General features: G+C 34.1%; 1 protein-coding gene across 1 annotated transcript in view; it reads right to left on the reverse strand.

The window, feature by feature from the left end:
- Positions 1 to 18,675, reverse strand: part of ADAM7 (ADAM metallopeptidase domain 7) — a 106,804-nt gene that overhangs the window by 37,665 nt on the left and 50,464 nt on the right. The window contains exons 5-9 of the mRNA XM_040625774.1: positions 13,833 to 13,911; positions 13,014 to 13,090; positions 12,015 to 12,207; positions 9,801 to 9,854; positions 6,706 to 6,777 (exon numbers count right to left, since the gene is read on the reverse strand). Of these exons, the coding sequence (XP_040481708.1) occupies positions 6,706 to 6,777; positions 9,801 to 9,854; positions 12,015 to 12,207; positions 13,014 to 13,090; positions 13,833 to 13,911 (475 nt within the window). The remainder of the gene's footprint in view (positions 1 to 6,705; positions 6,778 to 9,800; positions 9,855 to 12,014; positions 12,208 to 13,013; positions 13,091 to 13,832; positions 13,912 to 18,675) is intronic.

An 18,675-nucleotide genomic window follows, 5' to 3' on the forward strand; every position in this document is an offset into this window, starting at 1 on the left:
AAGGGATGGAAAAAGACATTTCAAGCAAACGATAACCCCTTTCTTCCCCCAAAAAGCAAGGGTAATTATACATATATCAAAGTAGATTTTTAAGTAAAAATAATAAAAAGAGACAAAGGCCATTACATAATGATAGAAGGGTCAATACATCAAGAAGTCATAAGTGTAAATATTTATGTGTCCGATATTGGAAAACCTAAGTTTACAAAGCAAAAACTAACAGAACTGAAAGGAGAAATAAAAAATAATAATACTCCACACTGAACAATGGATAGATCATCCAGACAGAGACTCAATAAGTAAACAGTTGAACAATACTCTTGTCCTAATGGACCTAACAGATGTATACAGAACATTCTACCCAACAATAGCAGAATACATAATCTTATGTGCACATAGAATATTTTTTTAGAGTAGGCCATATGTTAGGTTTTAAAACCAGTCTTAGCAAATTCAAAAATCACAAAAAATCAAGTATCTTTTCTGAACATAATGACATGGAACTAGAAACCAATAACAAGAGGAAAACTGGAAAATTCATGAACTCATGGAAACTAAACAACACTCAACTGAACAGTCAGTGGATCAAAGAAGAAATTAAAGGGGAAATAAAAGACCCTAAAAGAAATGAGAATGGAAACACAACATGAAGAACTTATGGGATGCAGCAAAAACAGTTCTAAGGGAAAAGAAAGTTCATTACCATAATTGCCTACATTGAGTAAGAAAGATCCTAGATGAACAACTTAATTCTACACCTTAAGGGACTATATATTCAAACAACAACAACAACAATAGCAACAGAGCCCAAACTCAACCAAAGAAAGGAAATAATAAAAATTATAGGAGAAAGACGTGAAGTAGAGAACAGATTAACCAAACTAGGATTTGGTTCTTTAAAAAGATGAAGAAAATGGACACACCCTAGCTAGACTAAGGAAAAAGATAAAGGACTAAATTCAACAAAATTATAAATGAAAAAAGAGACATTGTAATGGACACCACAGAAATTTAAAGGATAAGAAGCTGCTATGAACAGCTATATGACAAAACCTGGATGCCTAGAAGAAATGCAAAAATTCTTGGAACTAAAGAACTTACCAATATCAAATCAATTAGAAACTCTGAATAGACCAATTACTAGTAAGGAGATGGAATCAGTGATCAATAATATCCTAATGAAGGTAAGTCCAGTTCCAGATAGCTTTGCTGATGAATTATACCAAACATTTAAAGAATTAATATCAATAATTCTCAAACTTTTCCAAAAAACTCAAAAAGAAGGAAACACTCCCAAACTCATTTTACAATGCCAGCATTACCCTGATACCAAAGCCAGAAAAGGATATTATTAGAAAAGAACACTGCAGGCTAGTACCATTGGTGAGTATAAATGAAAAATTCTCAATAAAATACTACCAAACTGATTTCAACAGCAGGTTAAAAGAATTATTCACATGATCAAGTGGAATTTATCCCTGGGATGTGAAGACCATTCAACATAAGCAAACCAATGAATGTGATATATTACATTAATAGAATGAAAGAAATGAATCATAAGAATCATACCTCAACTTGACAAAATTCATTTCATTTGTTATTAAAAAAATAACTCTTAACAAATCAGGCATAGAAGGAACATATCTCAATATATTCAAGGCCAGATATGACAAATCCACAACTAACCTCATGCCCAATGGTGAAAGGTTGAACGCTTTTCCTCTAAGATTAAGAACAGGGGCATCCAAATCTTGATTTCAGCTCAGGTCATGATCTCAGGGTCATGAGATCAAGCCCCGTGTTAGGCTCTGCACTGGGCATGGAACCTGCCTAAGATTCTCTCTCTTCCTCTCCCTCTATGCACTTCTCTCTCTTTAAAACAACAACAACAACAACAAACAACAAAAAAACCCGAGTGTCCACTGTTACCACGTCTATTCAACGTAGTGGTGGAAGTCCTAGCTAGAACAATAAGGCAAGAAAAAGAACTAAAGGTATCCGAATTGGTATGGAACCAGTAAAACTGTCTCTATTTGCAGCCATTATTTTAAATATAGAATATCCTAAAGACATTAACAATTGTTAGATTTAATCAATGAATTCAGTAAAGTTGCAGGATGTAAAATTAACATGCAAACATTTAGTAGCATTTCTGTATAATAACAAAGAAATTTCTGAAAAAGAAATAAAGAGATTGATCCCATATACATGAACATAAAAAACAATACAATATTTAGGAATAAAGTTAACTAAGGAGGTGAAAGATATCTATGCTAAAAATGATAAGTTGATAAGAGAAATCAAAGAAGACACAAATAAATGCAAAACTGTCCCATGTTCATAGATTGAAAGAATTAATATTATTAAAATATCAATACTACTGAAAGCCATTTATTTTATTATTTTTTTGAAAACCATTTGTATAGTCAATGCAATCCTTATCAAGATTCCAATGACATTTTTTACAGAGGTAGAAAAACCACTCCCAAAGTTTATATGGAACCACAAAACACCTCACATAGTCAAAGAAATCCTGATAAAAACAAACAAAGCAGGAGCATCACACTCCCTGATCTTAAGTTATACTATAAATCTAAAGTCATCAAAACAGTATACTGGCATATAAACAGACAAATAGTCTAATGGAAAAGAATCAAGAGCCCAGAAATAAACCAAAGTATATACAGTCAACTAATATTTTTTAAATATTCATTATTTATTTTAAAGAGAGAGAGAATGTGTGAGTGGGGGAAGCGGCAGAGGGAGAAGGAGAGAGGAAGTAGACTCCCTGCTGAGTGCAGAGCCCCATGTGGGGATCAATCCCATGACCCCAAAATCATGACCTGCGCTGAAACCAAGAGTCGGAAGGTCAACTGACTGAGCCACCCAAGCACCCCAATGGTCAACTAATATTTGGCAAGAAAGTCAAGAATGCTCAATGGAAATCACAGTCCCTTCATAAATTGCACTGTTCCAGTTGTGTATTTACATGTGAAAGAGTGAAACTGGACCCCTAACTTATACTACTCACAAAAATTAACTCAAAATGGATTAAAGACTTCAATTGAGTTTTACCATGAATATCCTAGAAGAAAACATAGAAATAAAGCTCCTTGACTTGGGCCTTGGTAATGATTGTTTGGATATGATGCCTAAAGCACAAGCAATAAAATAAGAAACAATCAAGTGGGACTACATCAAACTAAAAAGGTTCTGTACAGCAAAACAAACCAGTAAAAAAAGTGAAAAGACAACTTACGGAATGGGAAGAAATATTTACAGACCATATATTTGATAAGGGGTTAATATCCAACACACATAAACTCATTAACAAAAAAACAAATATCCAATTCAAAACTGGGCAAAGTAACTGAATAGACATTTCTTCAAAAAAGATACATGAAAGGCCAACAAGTTCATGAAAAGATTTTCAACATCCTAGTGAATTAAAATCACAATGAGATATCATCTCATGCTTGTTAGAATGGCCATCATCAAAAAAGACAAGAGACAACAAATGCTGGTACAGAAGTAGAGAAAAGAGAACCCCTGTGCACTATCGGTAGGATTGTAAATTGGTATAGCCACTATAGAAAACAGTATGGAAGATCCTCAAAAATTTAAAAAAAAGAGCTGTTATATGATCCAGCAATTCTACTTCTGGGAACATATCAAAGGAAACAAAAGCACTAATTCAAAAAGATATCTGCACTCCTATGTTTATACAAGCATTATTATATAATCAAAACATGAAAATGGCCTAGGGATCCATTAATGGATGAATGGAAGAAGTTGTAGTAGATATATACAATGAAATATTATTTGGCCATAAAAAATCAAGGATATCCTACCATTTTTGATAACATAAATTACCGTAGAAGGTATTACGCTAAGTGAAATAAGTCAGACAGAGAAAGGCAAACACTATATGATCTCACTTACCTATGAAATTTTTATATTTTTTATTTTTTTTTAAAGATTTTTTTAAATTTATTTATTCGACAGGATAGAGACAGCCAGCGAGAGAGGGAACACAAGCAGGGGGAGTGGAAGAGGAAGAAGCAGGCTTATAGCGGAGGAGCCTGATGTGGGGCTAGATCCCGTAACGCCAGGATCACGCCCTGAGCCGAAGGCAGACGCTTAACTGCTGTGCCACCCAGGCTCCCCTACCTATGAAATTTTTAAAAAACAAAAAAAATTCATAGGAAGTTATCAGACTTGTGGTTACCACAGGTGGGGTGTGGAGAGAGGAGGAAATTGGAGGAAGGTGGTCAAAAGGTGCAAACTTCCAGTGATAAAATAAATAAGTCCTAGAGATGTACAACATGACTAAAGCTAACACTGACGTGTATAACGGATAGGAAAGTTGTTTAAGGAGTAGATACTTAGAGTTCTCATCACAAGGAGAATTTTTTTCCCTTTATTCTTTTGGGTTTTTCTTTTCTTTTCATTGTATCTGTTAGCTAAACCTACAGTGGTAGTCATTTCACAATTTATGTAAATCAAACTATTATGCTGTATGCCTTATACTTATACAGCAGTGTATGTCCGTTATTTCTAAATAAAACTGGGAAAAAAGTGCCTAAAAACCTTGATAGGAGAAAAGATGGTTACAAAAACTGAAAGAATTATTGGAAAAATAGGATCAGACCCAAGTCATGAATAAACTTATAAAAACCCTGATCAATCAATCAATCAATCAATAAAAAGAAACAGGAGAAAATGGAGGTGACTATGAGATATAACCATCTCACTCCACATTGTTCCTACCTTTTATAACAACATGGGGAGGATTTTTAATTTCCATAGACATAGATTTAAAGTCTGGAGAAATTTTGCTTCTGGCTAAGATGTATAAAGTTGAAAAGAATGTTGCTTACACCCTGACAAAAAGAAAAAGCCAGAAAATCTACAGAGTCGCTATCATGTCAGACCCTAAGTTAGCTGAAGTCACGGGGCAAATTGTAGCCTGAAATGTAAGATTGCCTCCTTTGAGAGATGGTACTAGAGCATCTCCCCGTGGCAGAGCATGAGCAAAAGAGACGCTGAGCACCACATAAGACATAAGAAGAATTAACCAGACATTTGTAAGGAATTGCTAAAGGGTAAGTGTGGGATAAGATGAGAGTGTAGGACCTTCTGAAAGATACGGACATAAGGAATTTCACACCTACACTCAGAATCTTCTCCTTTAGCCTCCTCTGGATGCCCATGAAATCACAGAGAGCAGAGTGAGAGACTGGAGATAATCTCCTTTTGTGGTATAGGCCTGAAGGATGGGAGAAACTGTTGCTTCAGGAACATTTTTAACCTACCAGGCTCTTGTTCTCCAGGGACATGAAAGCATTAAGCTTCTGTATGACCTTCCACAAATATTTTTTTTTTTCTATTCTAATCTCATTACTACTTCTTTCCTTGTGCTAACTGTGGGCTTAGTTTGTTCTTCTTTTTGTATTTCCTTAAGGTATAACATTACTTGTTCATTTGCTATTTTCTTTTTAAATTGATGTATGTATGCATTTACAACTATGAACTTTCCTCCTGGAATTCTTTTGCTGCATCTCAAGTTTTGATATGTTTTGTTTCCATTTTTGTTAGTATCAAGAATTTTTTTTGATTTTACCTTTCATTTATTCTTTGATCCATTTGTTGTTCAGGAATGTGTTCTTTAATTTCCACATATTTATAAATTTTCCAGTAATCTTGCTGTCATTGTACTTAATATAATTTCCATCTTTCAGAATTTGTTGAGATTTGCTTTGTGGCCTACTATATAATATATACTATGAAATATTCCCTCTGCTCTTGAGAAGAAAAGAAATGGTGTATTCTGTTGCTCTTGGATGGAATATTCTGTATATACCTGTTGGCTTCATTTGGTTTATAGTATTGCTCAAAACCACTATTTATTGATTATCTGTCTGGTTTGATTATTATTGATAACAATTGATTATCAATTGTTGAGTGTGGGACATTTTTTTTTATACTCCCAGAACTCAAGTGAAAACTGATTGTTGCTGAAAGAAGGGGAATGAAAAAAAAAAATCTTCTGCCCCTGGAGGAGATGCCAGAAGCTGTTCTAAGGCCAGAGCATTCAATGTCTCCTACCTTCACTCCAGTGAAGGAAGAACACAGTGAGAATAATCTACCCAAATACCCATGGATGACAGCTTTCCTAAGACAGGATAGATCAGGGGAACAAAACACTCTGGGTCCCATGACTAGGCTAGCAATCACTGAGTAACAAAGAACAGATTACTACTGAAGAAGAGATAAGAATGTGAGTGGACACCATTGGGCACTGGCCCATGATGAAGTCTTGAAGTTGAGGGCGAAGCAAAAAGAAGCTCTCCAACAATGCTAGGTTATGGAACAGTAATTTTAAATGTATTAGTGGATTTGATTAATGCATGGTGAATATTCAAGTCTTTATACAGTGCTTTATAAATTTTGTGATTAGTAACCAATATTTGAAACCTCCTTAAGTATTAAAAATCATTTACTTAGAAAACCAAAACCTCAGTGATATGGTTCATTTATTGCTGTGAATTTTTCACTGGATATTGGCTAATTAGTCCACATGGTGAATTTTTGTATTTTGGGTTGTCTCAATATCAAGATTACCACAAAATCCAGCATCTATCTATCTTAAAAGTTTTCTTCCATTTTCATTTTTAGCTTGATTCAAACTATGTCAGATCTTACCATGTTGACAAAATTGACCATTCCCCAAATTCTGTTCCTCAGTTTGCTGTGAGGATGATTATTCCTGTGATACTGGAAATAAAACATCAGATCAATATTCATTAATAATAGGAGATGAATAAAAACTCAACAAAATACTTCACTATGAGATATTTACAAGGGGGAAAACTTATTGGCATTCTTTCTGGTCAGCTAAAAATCTGGATAAATTATACAGAATTATATTTTTGATATAAAATAACCAGATACAGCAATTTCTAAGACATGCTTCCGGTTAGCACTACTTTAAGGTTTTCTTCCTAACCTTATCCCCTTTTCATATAACAATATATTCTAGTACATAGATTTATTAAAGCAACTTATCAGTGTTCTTTAGAGTCTATATTTATCATGCTGATGAAACAAAACTTATTAAAGTTCCACAGAAATCATTATATTGCAAATAAAGCAGACACTTTATCAACCCGTCTATGTCCATGGTTGTCAAAAACTAAGGAATGTAATCAAGGACTACCCTAGAGCCAGAGATGTGATGGAGAAGGACAGGAAAACTTGCCTCCCCCTTCTCTACAGGGAAAGGTGGAGAAGACAAAGTAGACTTCCCTGCTCCAGCCTGTTTTGTCTTTTTTCCCCCTTCTAACAAACGGATTTTCCATTTGTGGCATCAGGACCTTGTTCTTAGCATGATCAATTTAGCCCTGATAAAATATACTTTATAAAAATAACAAAAGTATCATGTAGGGATAAATGCAAATGATCAAGCTTGTTTCATAATAAAAAGTAAAAGAAACATGGCTTTTCTGAATCCTGCAAGTATCCTCCAGTTACTTGCTCCATTGCTGTCCTGTTATCTCATATATCTAAATACCTCAAAGATATAACATTAGACTCTCTTCACTTCTCATTTCCAGTTCACTCCTCCACCTGATATCCATTGGCTTAACTGCCTCTATTACATTAAAACTATTCTTGACAGGAAGATAAATGTCCTACTAGTTATCCAATCTGTTGAACACCTTTTCCTCATCTTCTTGGTCATCTTGTTTACCTTTAATATCGAACATTTTGTCTTTCAAGAAATTTCTTATCACTTGGTTGCTAATACCCTATCACCCCTAGTGTTTTATTGTACAGAGCTTTCTTTTTTTCCACATCCCCTTAAATTCTGGTTGGCAAATATAGTTTCACACCAGGATTCTTGGTGACTAATTGGTAGTGCTTGCCTAAAATACACAGTTGAGAAAGATTCTGAGCCTATCTTAGAGATCACAGGGATAGGGTACTTTATCAGTCAGTGATATCCACCCATGGGGATAAGGGAGAGAAAGGGGTGTGAGATCTTTGCATTCTTATTGACAAGTCTTTATTATATGGCTTGTCTTCCCCAGTATATAGAAACTTGTGTTCTGCTTAGTCTTTCAAATTGCTAGGTCTGGGTGTATACAGCCATATCCTTACTCTACTTAGATGCTGAAAATTCATCATACTGTCTTCAAGATATATAAATATCTTGAAATATTTTCCAAAAGTTGCCTTTGTTTTTCTATCCTATCTTACCAGAATACACTAACTCTGAATTGTTCTTGCTGTTGCCCTTTATACTCAGCTAACACACACATGTAGGCATGTGTGCATATATTACTCAGATAAATATAAATATGTATATCTAATACTCAGAATCTAGCATGTTAGACACTCATTAACTATTTGTTAAATGACAATAGGTGATTTCCTGTAGGAATTTCTCTAAAAAACACCCCTTAAATATTTAAAGACAATATTAAGGCAGCATATGTGAGAGCTATGCATGTAAAAGTTTAATGTCCCTAAACTCGTATCAAGCAAACCTTTACCTGGTATCCGGAGTAAATATTAAATTTAATACATCATCCTTACTTTGTACTAATAAATTATTATAAAGAAAGCTTGTTTTAGCACTTTTTTAAAAGTGAGTTAACATGTTGTCATAAACACCTTAATGTAAGCCTATCTAGTGCCTAAATTTTACCAATTACTTTTTTAAAAAAATTAACTGTAGTTTCTCCTTTTTTAAAAAAAAAATGCAACAATGTTGCGTCTTTCTTTTAAATTAACATAGATCTCATTTATTTTGTCTTATTGCGATGACTAAAAATTTCAGTTAATCTGTCAAAAGAAAATTTATTGGCAGTGAAAACAGATGTACCTTATTCTCACTTTTGGAGAAAAAAACTCTAACATTCCTGCTAGAGGGCAACTAAAAAAACCCTACTCTTCCTGTAACTCTGTTATTTCCTGTTGCATATCTTTTCCTGCTCTACTTTTAGGTGTATAATCTGAAATATCAGTGGATAATTTTCAGCTCTTGGAGTGCTTATTCTACTTCCCATTATGTTAGTTGACTCTTCCTCATGTGATTAGTTTTATCTTGGATTATGAAAATGTCTTTATAGGGCAGTTTTGACCTGAGCGTTAACAGTTTATCAAGTTTTCAATCAGTTTTTCCGTTGAAAGCTTTGCTTGGCATTTCTGCATCTAAAGAAAATTATATCATGCTCCACATCATTGCATGACACAAGTTTAGGATTTCTGCTTTCTCATGCGTAATATGTTCCCTGCCTGTTGTTACAGACAGGCAGAACATTCCTTCTCTTTGCAGTATCAGTGAAGAGAGATTCTCCAGTTCTCTTTTCAGAGATTGGGGAAGCTCTTTATGGCTCTGGGCATTATGCAATATGTTCTATATATTACATGTCACCATGCCCTTGAATTTTACTTACTATTCTGACAGAGGTTCTCTTCTCATTTTTAGGACTTGGAGATTTCCTGTGTTTTTTCCTGAGCTAAACTATAGATTGTGCACATATTTTCAGTTTTGTATACATTGTTCATCATTTGCATATGTTCATAATAGGGAGGAGAATTCTATATTGGCTTAGTCTGCTATACTGCCAAAGGACCTTATCACATCTTATATAAATCTGTTTGGGGAAGCTAAAAAATAACATTGAGCTCAAATGGAATTCTGATTGAAACACTTTTTCCCCTCTTTTTTAGGATCACAACTATAGTTTTGTAAGCATGAATGAAGAGCAAATGTTCATCTGAAAACTTACCACGTTATCATCAGCAACAATGAACAGTTCAACATACTTTTCTTTATGGATGTTCTGGAAATTTATGAAAAATTTAATGAAGTATGGTTAATGTTCCTCATTTTAATGTTTTAAGTTCAAACCATTTCATGACTTATCATGTTAATATTATTGTTACAGGAATGTGAGGTACAGGAGTATAACAAATAATTCCAGGAATTTATCTAAATAAAACTCAATATATTGTTAAAACATGTGCCCCTGTATATCAGATTTTAATAAACTTGAAACGATATTCTATATTTGAATATCCTTCCTTTCCTTGTTTAGTCTTTCAGGTAATAAGAGTTATACTTATTGCAGTATTATTTACAATAGCCAAGATAAGGAAGCAACCTAAGTGCCTATCGGTACATGAAAGGATAAAGAAAATGTAGTACACACACACACACACACACACACACACACACACACACACACATTATGCAGCCATAAAAAAGGATGGAATTTTGCCATTTTCAACAGTATGAGTGGATCTAGAGGGTATTATGCTAAGTGAAATAAGTCAGAACGAGGAAGACAAATAGTATATGATTTCATGCATATGTGGAATCTAAAATTCAAAACAAATGAATAAACAAACAAACAAAAACCAGAATCAGGCCTATAAATACAGAGAACAAACTGATGGTTGCCAGAGGGAAGGGCAGGTGTAGGGATGGGCAAAATGGGTGAAGGGGAGTGGGAGACACAGGCTTCCAGTTATGGAATAAATAACTCATGGAATAAAAGACACAGCATAAGAAACACAGTCAATGGTATTGTAGTAGCATTGTATGGTGACAGAGGGTAGCTACACTTGTGGTGAGTGTAGCATGAATATGGAGATGTTGAATCATTATGTTGTATACCTGAGACTAATGTAACATTGTGTGTTAGTTATACTCTAAATAAATAAAGAGTTATAAATAAAGAATAATGAATACAGTTTTTAATGTTTAGTTGGTTTTTTTTGGTTGTTTGTTTATAAAGTAAATGCTTACTAACTAAGCTCATATAAAAAGGACTTATCAATAGAGGAAAGCAAAACATAAGACTGACTGGCTAATAGGACTGACTGTATTCCTTCTACTCTTCTCCTGTCTCCCAATCTCCTACTTTGCAGTAGCCTCAATTCCAAGGAAATGTACAAAAGTTGTTAATTATAGATCTTTTATTTTATAAATCACCAATATCAGAAAATTCTGTTTTCAGCTCTCAGTATTATGCATTGAGGGGTGTGCATATCATCTGAGTATAAACCAGAGTCATATTATACAAAAACTTAACGAAGTCATTTTGTGTATGAACTAAATAGTTATGTATTAGTTGACTGAGTCAATCAGAAACATCTGTTAGGCACCTAGTAAGTTTCCAACACAATCTGGACCATGGATATGTGAAGAAGATGGGCACTCATGGATCTTAAAGGCTAACACCTAGTCAGATTTGAGGTGATATGAACTAGTTGTACAGGAAAGCCTAAAACACAGAGGACTCTCATTGTGCAGTCATCCCACCAGATATTGAAGTTGCTATTACTTACTTATCTTTAATAATTAATAATTAGAATATTTGGACTGATGAAAGGGGAGACCCTAACTCCCCCCAAGCAAAAAAAAAAAAATGGCAGTGAAGATGAAGGAAGACAATATCTAGGAGAGTTTTCGAGACATTGCAAATTTCATTCTTTCCAACCACTTATAGTCCTAATGCTATAAATCTATATGTATGGTTGTAAATATTCCCTTTTCTTAAAATTAATGGGACAAACTGATATTTACAGTAGGGAATGAACATTTTCTTTCTCTTCTTTTAAAAAAGATTTTATTTTTTTATTTGAGAGAGAGAGAGAGAGCACGAGCACAAGCAGGGGAAGGGAGGGACAGAAGGAGAGGGAGAAGCAGACTCCCTGCTAAGCAGGGAGCCTGATTCAGAGCTTCATCCCAGGACCCTGGGATTATGACCTGAGCTGAAGGCAGATGCTTAACCAACCAAGCCACCCAGGTGCCCTGGGAATGAACATTTTCTATGTTGATAAAAAAAAGTTTGACATTTTAGATTTCACACAATGAAAAGCAGACTCAGGTAGCACATACACTTCATTAGTTGGGCTCATCTCTCTGTTTTGAATTACAAAAGGAAATAAGATACATTTTTCCTGGCATTAAGATGATTTAAAAATAAAGCACTTACTTCTATTTTGAGGTCTTCCATAATTTTAATATCATCCTTTAAATCATTTGTCCTGGTAAAATTGAGTTCTGTACAAGAATAATTAGCAGCATACTGCATCCTTGGATTATATCTGAACACCAAATGTTGTCCCTCATCTGAATATTTCATTGGTTCAATGAGATACCTTTGGTCATATACCCTGAAGAATCCCCTGTGGAAAATGGGAATGTGATGTATGTTCAAGATCTATTCCATTTTACCTCTATATTTCTCACAATATTCTTCTAATCCATTTTATTGCCTTTGCCTATTTAAGAACGGAAACTATAAGACCAAGGCCTTATGAGCAAGTAGTCAGGTATTCTGAGTGATAAAAAGATAAGGTGACATGTGGCCTTTGAATTAATAACTTTTGTAAGAGTCAACTCATCTAGATTTTCAGAAACTTGACAGTTCAACCTCTACTTTGAAGTCTCAGTGTTCTAGTAAAATTCACATTTTGTGAATTTTTTATGTCCATCGTACATTAATTGTAGAGTAAATATATGACAGTAAAATAACAATTATCTAGAAATGTTGTCATGAAAGGTGTTCTTATTCTTGAATATATTGGGATCTACTCAAGTAAAGCACACATACATGAAGGTGGAAGTTTCTTGTTCTTCTACGATCTAACCCATGTTTCCTCCTTTACCTTTAAGCCCAAGATCTACAGAGAACTGAAATAGGGTTTACTTCTAACTTTAATTTCTAAAATCTCTAAACTCCTGATTATTAAAAAGGTGTGAAGTAGTGTGTGGTGAGAATTCACAGGATTTGAAGTCAGGAAGCCTGATTTTTGGATTGAGTTCTGTGCATTAGACATCTTTTTGTCAAAATGGATACTCATGGTGAAAATATACAGTAGCTTTTTCCCATTAATTTTTCTATGTAGAGGGTTGTTAGAAAGATGAGAAGCAAATGTCTCTGAAAATCCATTAAGCAAACTTATAAACAAAATAGACACTTGTGCAATACCTCAGACCATTACATGTGCTGATACTGGCAGCAGAATCGAATTCATGTATGATGGATCCTTGGTAAAAACAGTGATCCTAAAATAGTGAAGAAGCTATTGATATAAATACATATATTCATATTACATAAATATTAACATATGCATATTTTATGTTTACAATTTATCAGCATTTCATTCTCACAAATTATACACATACTCATTCATATATTCATTTATTGCATCCTGTCATTTGGAAAATTGAAACTCCTTTAGAATCCTTTTAATTGCATGATTACATTGTGTTAAACAATATATGGATTCTTCCATATATTAGAACCTGTATCCACTGGAATAATATTAATGATCAATGAACAAAAATTCATTTGGAAAGTGGAAAAGGCTTCAATGTTGGTGCATCAGCAGTCCTAGGCCAGGGAATATGACTCACATAAGGGTCAATCAGATGGAGGTTTTAAAACTGTTTCATATCTTTAGGTTTTATCAATCTAGCTTGATGACAATTTCATCAAGGTGTCTTATACTGCTTTTGCATAATGCTTTGCCCTTCCTCCAGACTAAACACCATTTTGGGTACATAGAAGTCAGTTTAGTAAAGAAAAATACATTAACAGATATTGATTTTCTTGTTAGGCAGTAATCAGATTCCTTTAGAGTTTGGAGGGTCATGTTTTCTATTCCAGGATAATTCAGTGCCAGTATTCTATGCAAGATTCATTTCTGACATAACATTTTCTGGAGCTTCTTATAGAGCTAGATTGGATTTTAAAATCACATGAGGAAATTTGAGAAAAGAGACATAGGAAGTTTCCATAAGATACCATGGTAGAAGGATAGCTGGTGATCGCCTCTCCTTTTGTGGAATAGTAGGTTTCACTGTAATTTGAGGCTAGGAACTCCCTAGAAAAGATGGCAGAGAGGGAAGTGAGATTTACTCATTCTCTAAAGTCAACAGATAAAACCAATTATGGGGGAGAGAAGTCTCTGAGCTACTTTAAAATCTCAGCAAGTTCCTCTCATGCTAAAAACACATAAGTAAAATCAATTCCACTCACATGAAAAGGGATTCTACCCAGATTTCATGGTTTGGTAAACACTAGAGGAGACTGAAAAAGATTCTGGCAGTTTTAGGCAAGGCAGTAACTTGAGAAGAACCTAGAGAAAATATTGGCTAAGTAAAAATTATATATAAATACATTTGAGACAAAATATACTTGACGTATATGGCATGTATACATACACTACATATATCTTAAAATACTTTAACGCAACAGTTATATATTTAGATAAAAGCAATATATATTAATAATAATTTAGAAAACATGGAAAAAAACAAATGAAATTTTCCTGAACTCTCACCATAGACAGACAACTATGGTTAATATTTTCATGTAATTCTTTATAGTTTTTTTCTCCGTGCAAGTAAAGGGATGGCATTCTGAGTAATCAGTCATCAGTGCTCTCCCACAGCTCACGTATCAAACCCACAGGTATCTTCAGACTGAGAACTACGATTATATATCTCAACTCCCTCAGTACATGGATGCTATAGTGGAACAGAAGAACAAAAGAGGAAATTATTGGATTTTATTTTATCCTGAAAAACAGGCTTTTGAAACTCATAACAGAAACATTTGTCTTGAAACTCAAGGCTTTTGAAATATAAGAGCTAAGCTTTATGTTTCCAAAGTATAAAAATGAAGAGCTCCGGGCAGTCTTCCTATAAATAAGAGACCAACAATAGTAAAAGAGAAACCAGGATACCCCACTGTCAGGATAGACCAGGAAAAAAGCCTAGTGGAAGGGAAAGGATGGGGGACTTATGATGACGGAAGGAGATTGTAGAGATAGAGATAACATATAAGCAGGAAGGTCCACATCAAAGACTTCCTGATGTGCCCCAAACCTGCTCCTAGACCCAGGAAAAGGATGGATATGGAGTTATCCCCCCCCAAAAAAAACTGTCAACTTTTCATTCCATGGCAAACTGTAAGTTGCTAAGGAAAAGAAGTTTGTTTATAGTCCTGCTATCTGGTGAGATCCCTTGGCAATAGTCAATAGTTTGCCTATTTCTTGCTCAGTAAGAAGACAGTGTTCTGTGCTCTGAAATTCACTTAGTTCTATCTGAATTACCCAATGTGGATAATAGCCTTTCCATTTTAACATTCATGAGTCCACAAGAAGAAAAGTGGAATATTAACTCAATTAGAGATGAAATGGTGATAGAGTAGAGAAAGCCCCAGTATCATACGATTACTTGGGTTTGACTGAATGGAATGAGCTCAAAATAACTTTTGAGAGGTAAAACATATACTATGTTATATGAACATGAAAAACAAACAGATGTTTATGTAGTTAAAAATACTAAACATGTTAATTATTAAAATTGACATGATTCTCTCTACATAACTGTTTATCCAACAGTCTTCCTTTAACTATCTCATAAATATGCATTTAAAAATAGATTTTATAAAACAAAATCAAGGAAATATTTAAACTGAATTAAAAATATCCACCTGTGCCTTCTTATTCCTCTTTCCAAAAACAGCTGGCAGAACAACCAGAATTTGCTCTACTAGAGCAGAACTGGTAGATTTCCCTTCGTGCCCATGTTCCATGAACATAACTTCCCTCATTCCCAGTAAGTCCCAATAGGCAGGATTATGTGTTCAGCATACAACCAGGATGTACATTTTAGCTCAAGGACTGAATCAAAGTGGGTATCACTCCCGTTTCCCCCAAAATATTATATTTTAAAATGTTATTTTCTTATAAAACAAAGGATCCTGCATTTTTCAATTCATGAATACAAAGTATTAGTATCTCATTTTTAAACTTTTATTTTGAAAAAATTATAGACTCATAAGTAGTTACAGAGATAGCATAGCAGAGTCTGATGTCTGTGTACCCTTCCCTCAGTTTCCCCAGTAGCTATATATTACATAATTATAAAACAATAACAAAACCAGAAATACACACTAGTACAATGCGTGTGTGTGTGTTTACATGCCATTTTATCATATGTGTGGATTTGTGTTACACTACTACAATCAGGATACAGAACTATTCCACCAGAAAACTCTCCCTCATGCTATCTTTTTATAATCCCCCCCAGCATCCTTAATTCCTGACAACAACTCAAAACAACCAACCTGTTTTCCCAATTTATAATTTTTCATTTTGAGAATGTTTTGGCAGTGGAATTATATGGTATGTGATCTTTTGAGATGGGATTTTTTTTTTCCATTCAGCATAAGGCCCTAGTGATCTGCCCAAGTTGTTCCATTTCATTGCAAAGTAGTATTCCATGATACGGATGGACTGCAGTGTGTTTTACCATTTATTTGTTGAAGGATATCTGAGTTGTTTCCAGTTTAAGGCTATCATGAATAAAGCTGTAAATATTTGTATATAGCTCTCTGTGTGAATGTAAGTTTTTATTTTTCTGAGAGAATACCTAGAAATACAATTGCTTTATCTCACGAAGTTTGCATGTTTGGTTTTTAAAAAATTGTCAAATTGTTTTCCAGAGTGCTATATTTTATAGTCCCATCAGCAATGTATTAACGATCCAATTTCTTTACATCCCTTGGCCAGCATTTGGTGATGTAATTATTTTTTTTAGTTTTAGCCATTCTGATTGAATGGAATGATATTTCATTACAGTTTAATTAGCATTTCTTGAATGATTAATGATGCCATACATCTTTTCAAGTGCTTATTTTTCATCTGCGTATTCTCTTTGGTGAGATGTATCTTTGTATCTTTTGCCTATTTTCCAGTTGAATTGTTTGCTTTATTATGGTTGAGTTTTGAAACCTGTTTATTTTCCAGACTAGTATTCCTTGGTTGTGGTTTGCAAATGTCTCCTCCCAATCCTCAGCTTGACTTTCATCCTCATAACAGGATTTCTGTAGAGTAAGGACTTTCAATTTTAATGAAGTCCAGTTTATCAACTTTATCTTTTATTACTCTTGTCAAATGATTTGGTGTCAAATCTAAGAATTTTTTGCCTTAGCCCTAGATCCTGAATATATTATCTTGTTTTATCTAAAAGTATTATAGTTTTGTGTTGTATGTTGAAACCCATGGTCTATTTTAAGTTAATTTTGGTATAAATTTGGCATAAGCTTTGAGATTTAGTTTGAGGCTCTTTCTTTCTTTCTTTCTTTCTTTCTTTCTTTCTTTCTTTCTTTCTTTCTTGTTTCTTTCTTTCTTTCTTTTTCTTCTTCCCTCCCTCCCTCCTTCCCTCTCTCCCTCCTTTCCTTCCTTCCTTCCTTCCTTCCTTCCTTCCTTCCTTCCTTCCTTCCTTCCTTCCTTCCTTCCTTTGTTATGGATACATAATAGTTTCAGCACCATTTGGTGAAGAGACTATATACTGTCTCCATTGATTTGCTTTACAAACCTTGACAAAAATCAGTTGGCTCTACTTGCATGGAGCTATTTCTGAGTTTTCTATTTGATTCCATTGATCTATGTGTCTATTCCCCTGACAGTAAGACTCTGTATATACATAATAGTTCTCGAAATGATTACTCCTGTTTTTTTTTCTTTTGTCATATTTCTTTTGTTCCTTTGTCTTTNTTGTTTTTCCCTATAAATTCTGGAATCATCTTGTCGATATTTATAAAAAATCTTACAGTAATTTTGATAAGAATTGTGATAACCCTATATATATAAACTGGAAAATCAACACCTTTACCAAGTTGAATCTTCTACTTCTAGTACATTAACATAAAATAAGGTCTCATCTGTTTATATCTTTTTGATGATTTTCCTCAGAATTTTGTAGTTTTCATTGAACAAGCTTTGTATATATTACTCAGGTTTGTAACTGATTGTTTTATTTCTTTTTGAACAATTGCAAGTGGCATTGTATTTTAAGCTTTAGTTTCCACATATTCATTGTGATACAGAAATACAGTTGATTTTTTATGATGAAATATTCTGTGACTTTGCTGAACCCATTTATTCCTTCTAGTAGGTGTTTGTGTGCTTATTTGTTGGTTAGCTTGTTTTTAGATTCCATAGAATTTTTTATGCAAACCACTATTATGTCGTCTGAAAATAAGGACTTTCTTCTTCTACCTTTCCAATCTATATGCCTTTCATTTCCTTTTCTTCCTGAGTTGCACTGAGTAGACCTTCTGGGAATATATTGAATAGCCATGATAAGAGTGCACATATTTGCCTGGTTTCAGATTTTAGGAGGAACACATTCAGTCTTTCACCAGTAAGTATGATATTTGCTATAGGGTTTTGTAAATACTCTTTATCAAGTCAAGGACATTCCCCTATGGTCCCAATTTTCTAAAAATTTTTTTTTAAGATTTTATTTATTCCTTCAACAGAGAGACAGACAGCCAGCGAGAGAGGGAACACAAGCAAGGGGCATGGGAAAGGAAGAAGCAGGCTCCCAGCAGAAAAGCCTGACGTGGGGCTGGATCCCAGAACACCAGGATCATGCCCTGAGCCGAAGGCAGATGCTTAATGACTGAGCCACCCAGGCGACCCCCAATTTTCTAAAATTTTTAATCATAAATGGGTATTGAATTTTATCGAAAGTTTTTTTCTGCATCAATCAAGAGGATCATGTGATATTTTTCTTTACACTGTTAAATAGGTAAATTGGTAAATTTACATTGGTAAATTACATTGATTAAT

This window comes from Ursus maritimus, unplaced genomic scaffold, assembly GCF_017311325.1.
Source record: "Ursus maritimus isolate PB19 unplaced genomic scaffold, ASM1731132v1 scaffold_11, whole genome shotgun sequence".
NCBI classification, from domain to species: domain Eukaryota; kingdom Metazoa; phylum Chordata; class Mammalia; order Carnivora; family Ursidae; genus Ursus; species Ursus maritimus.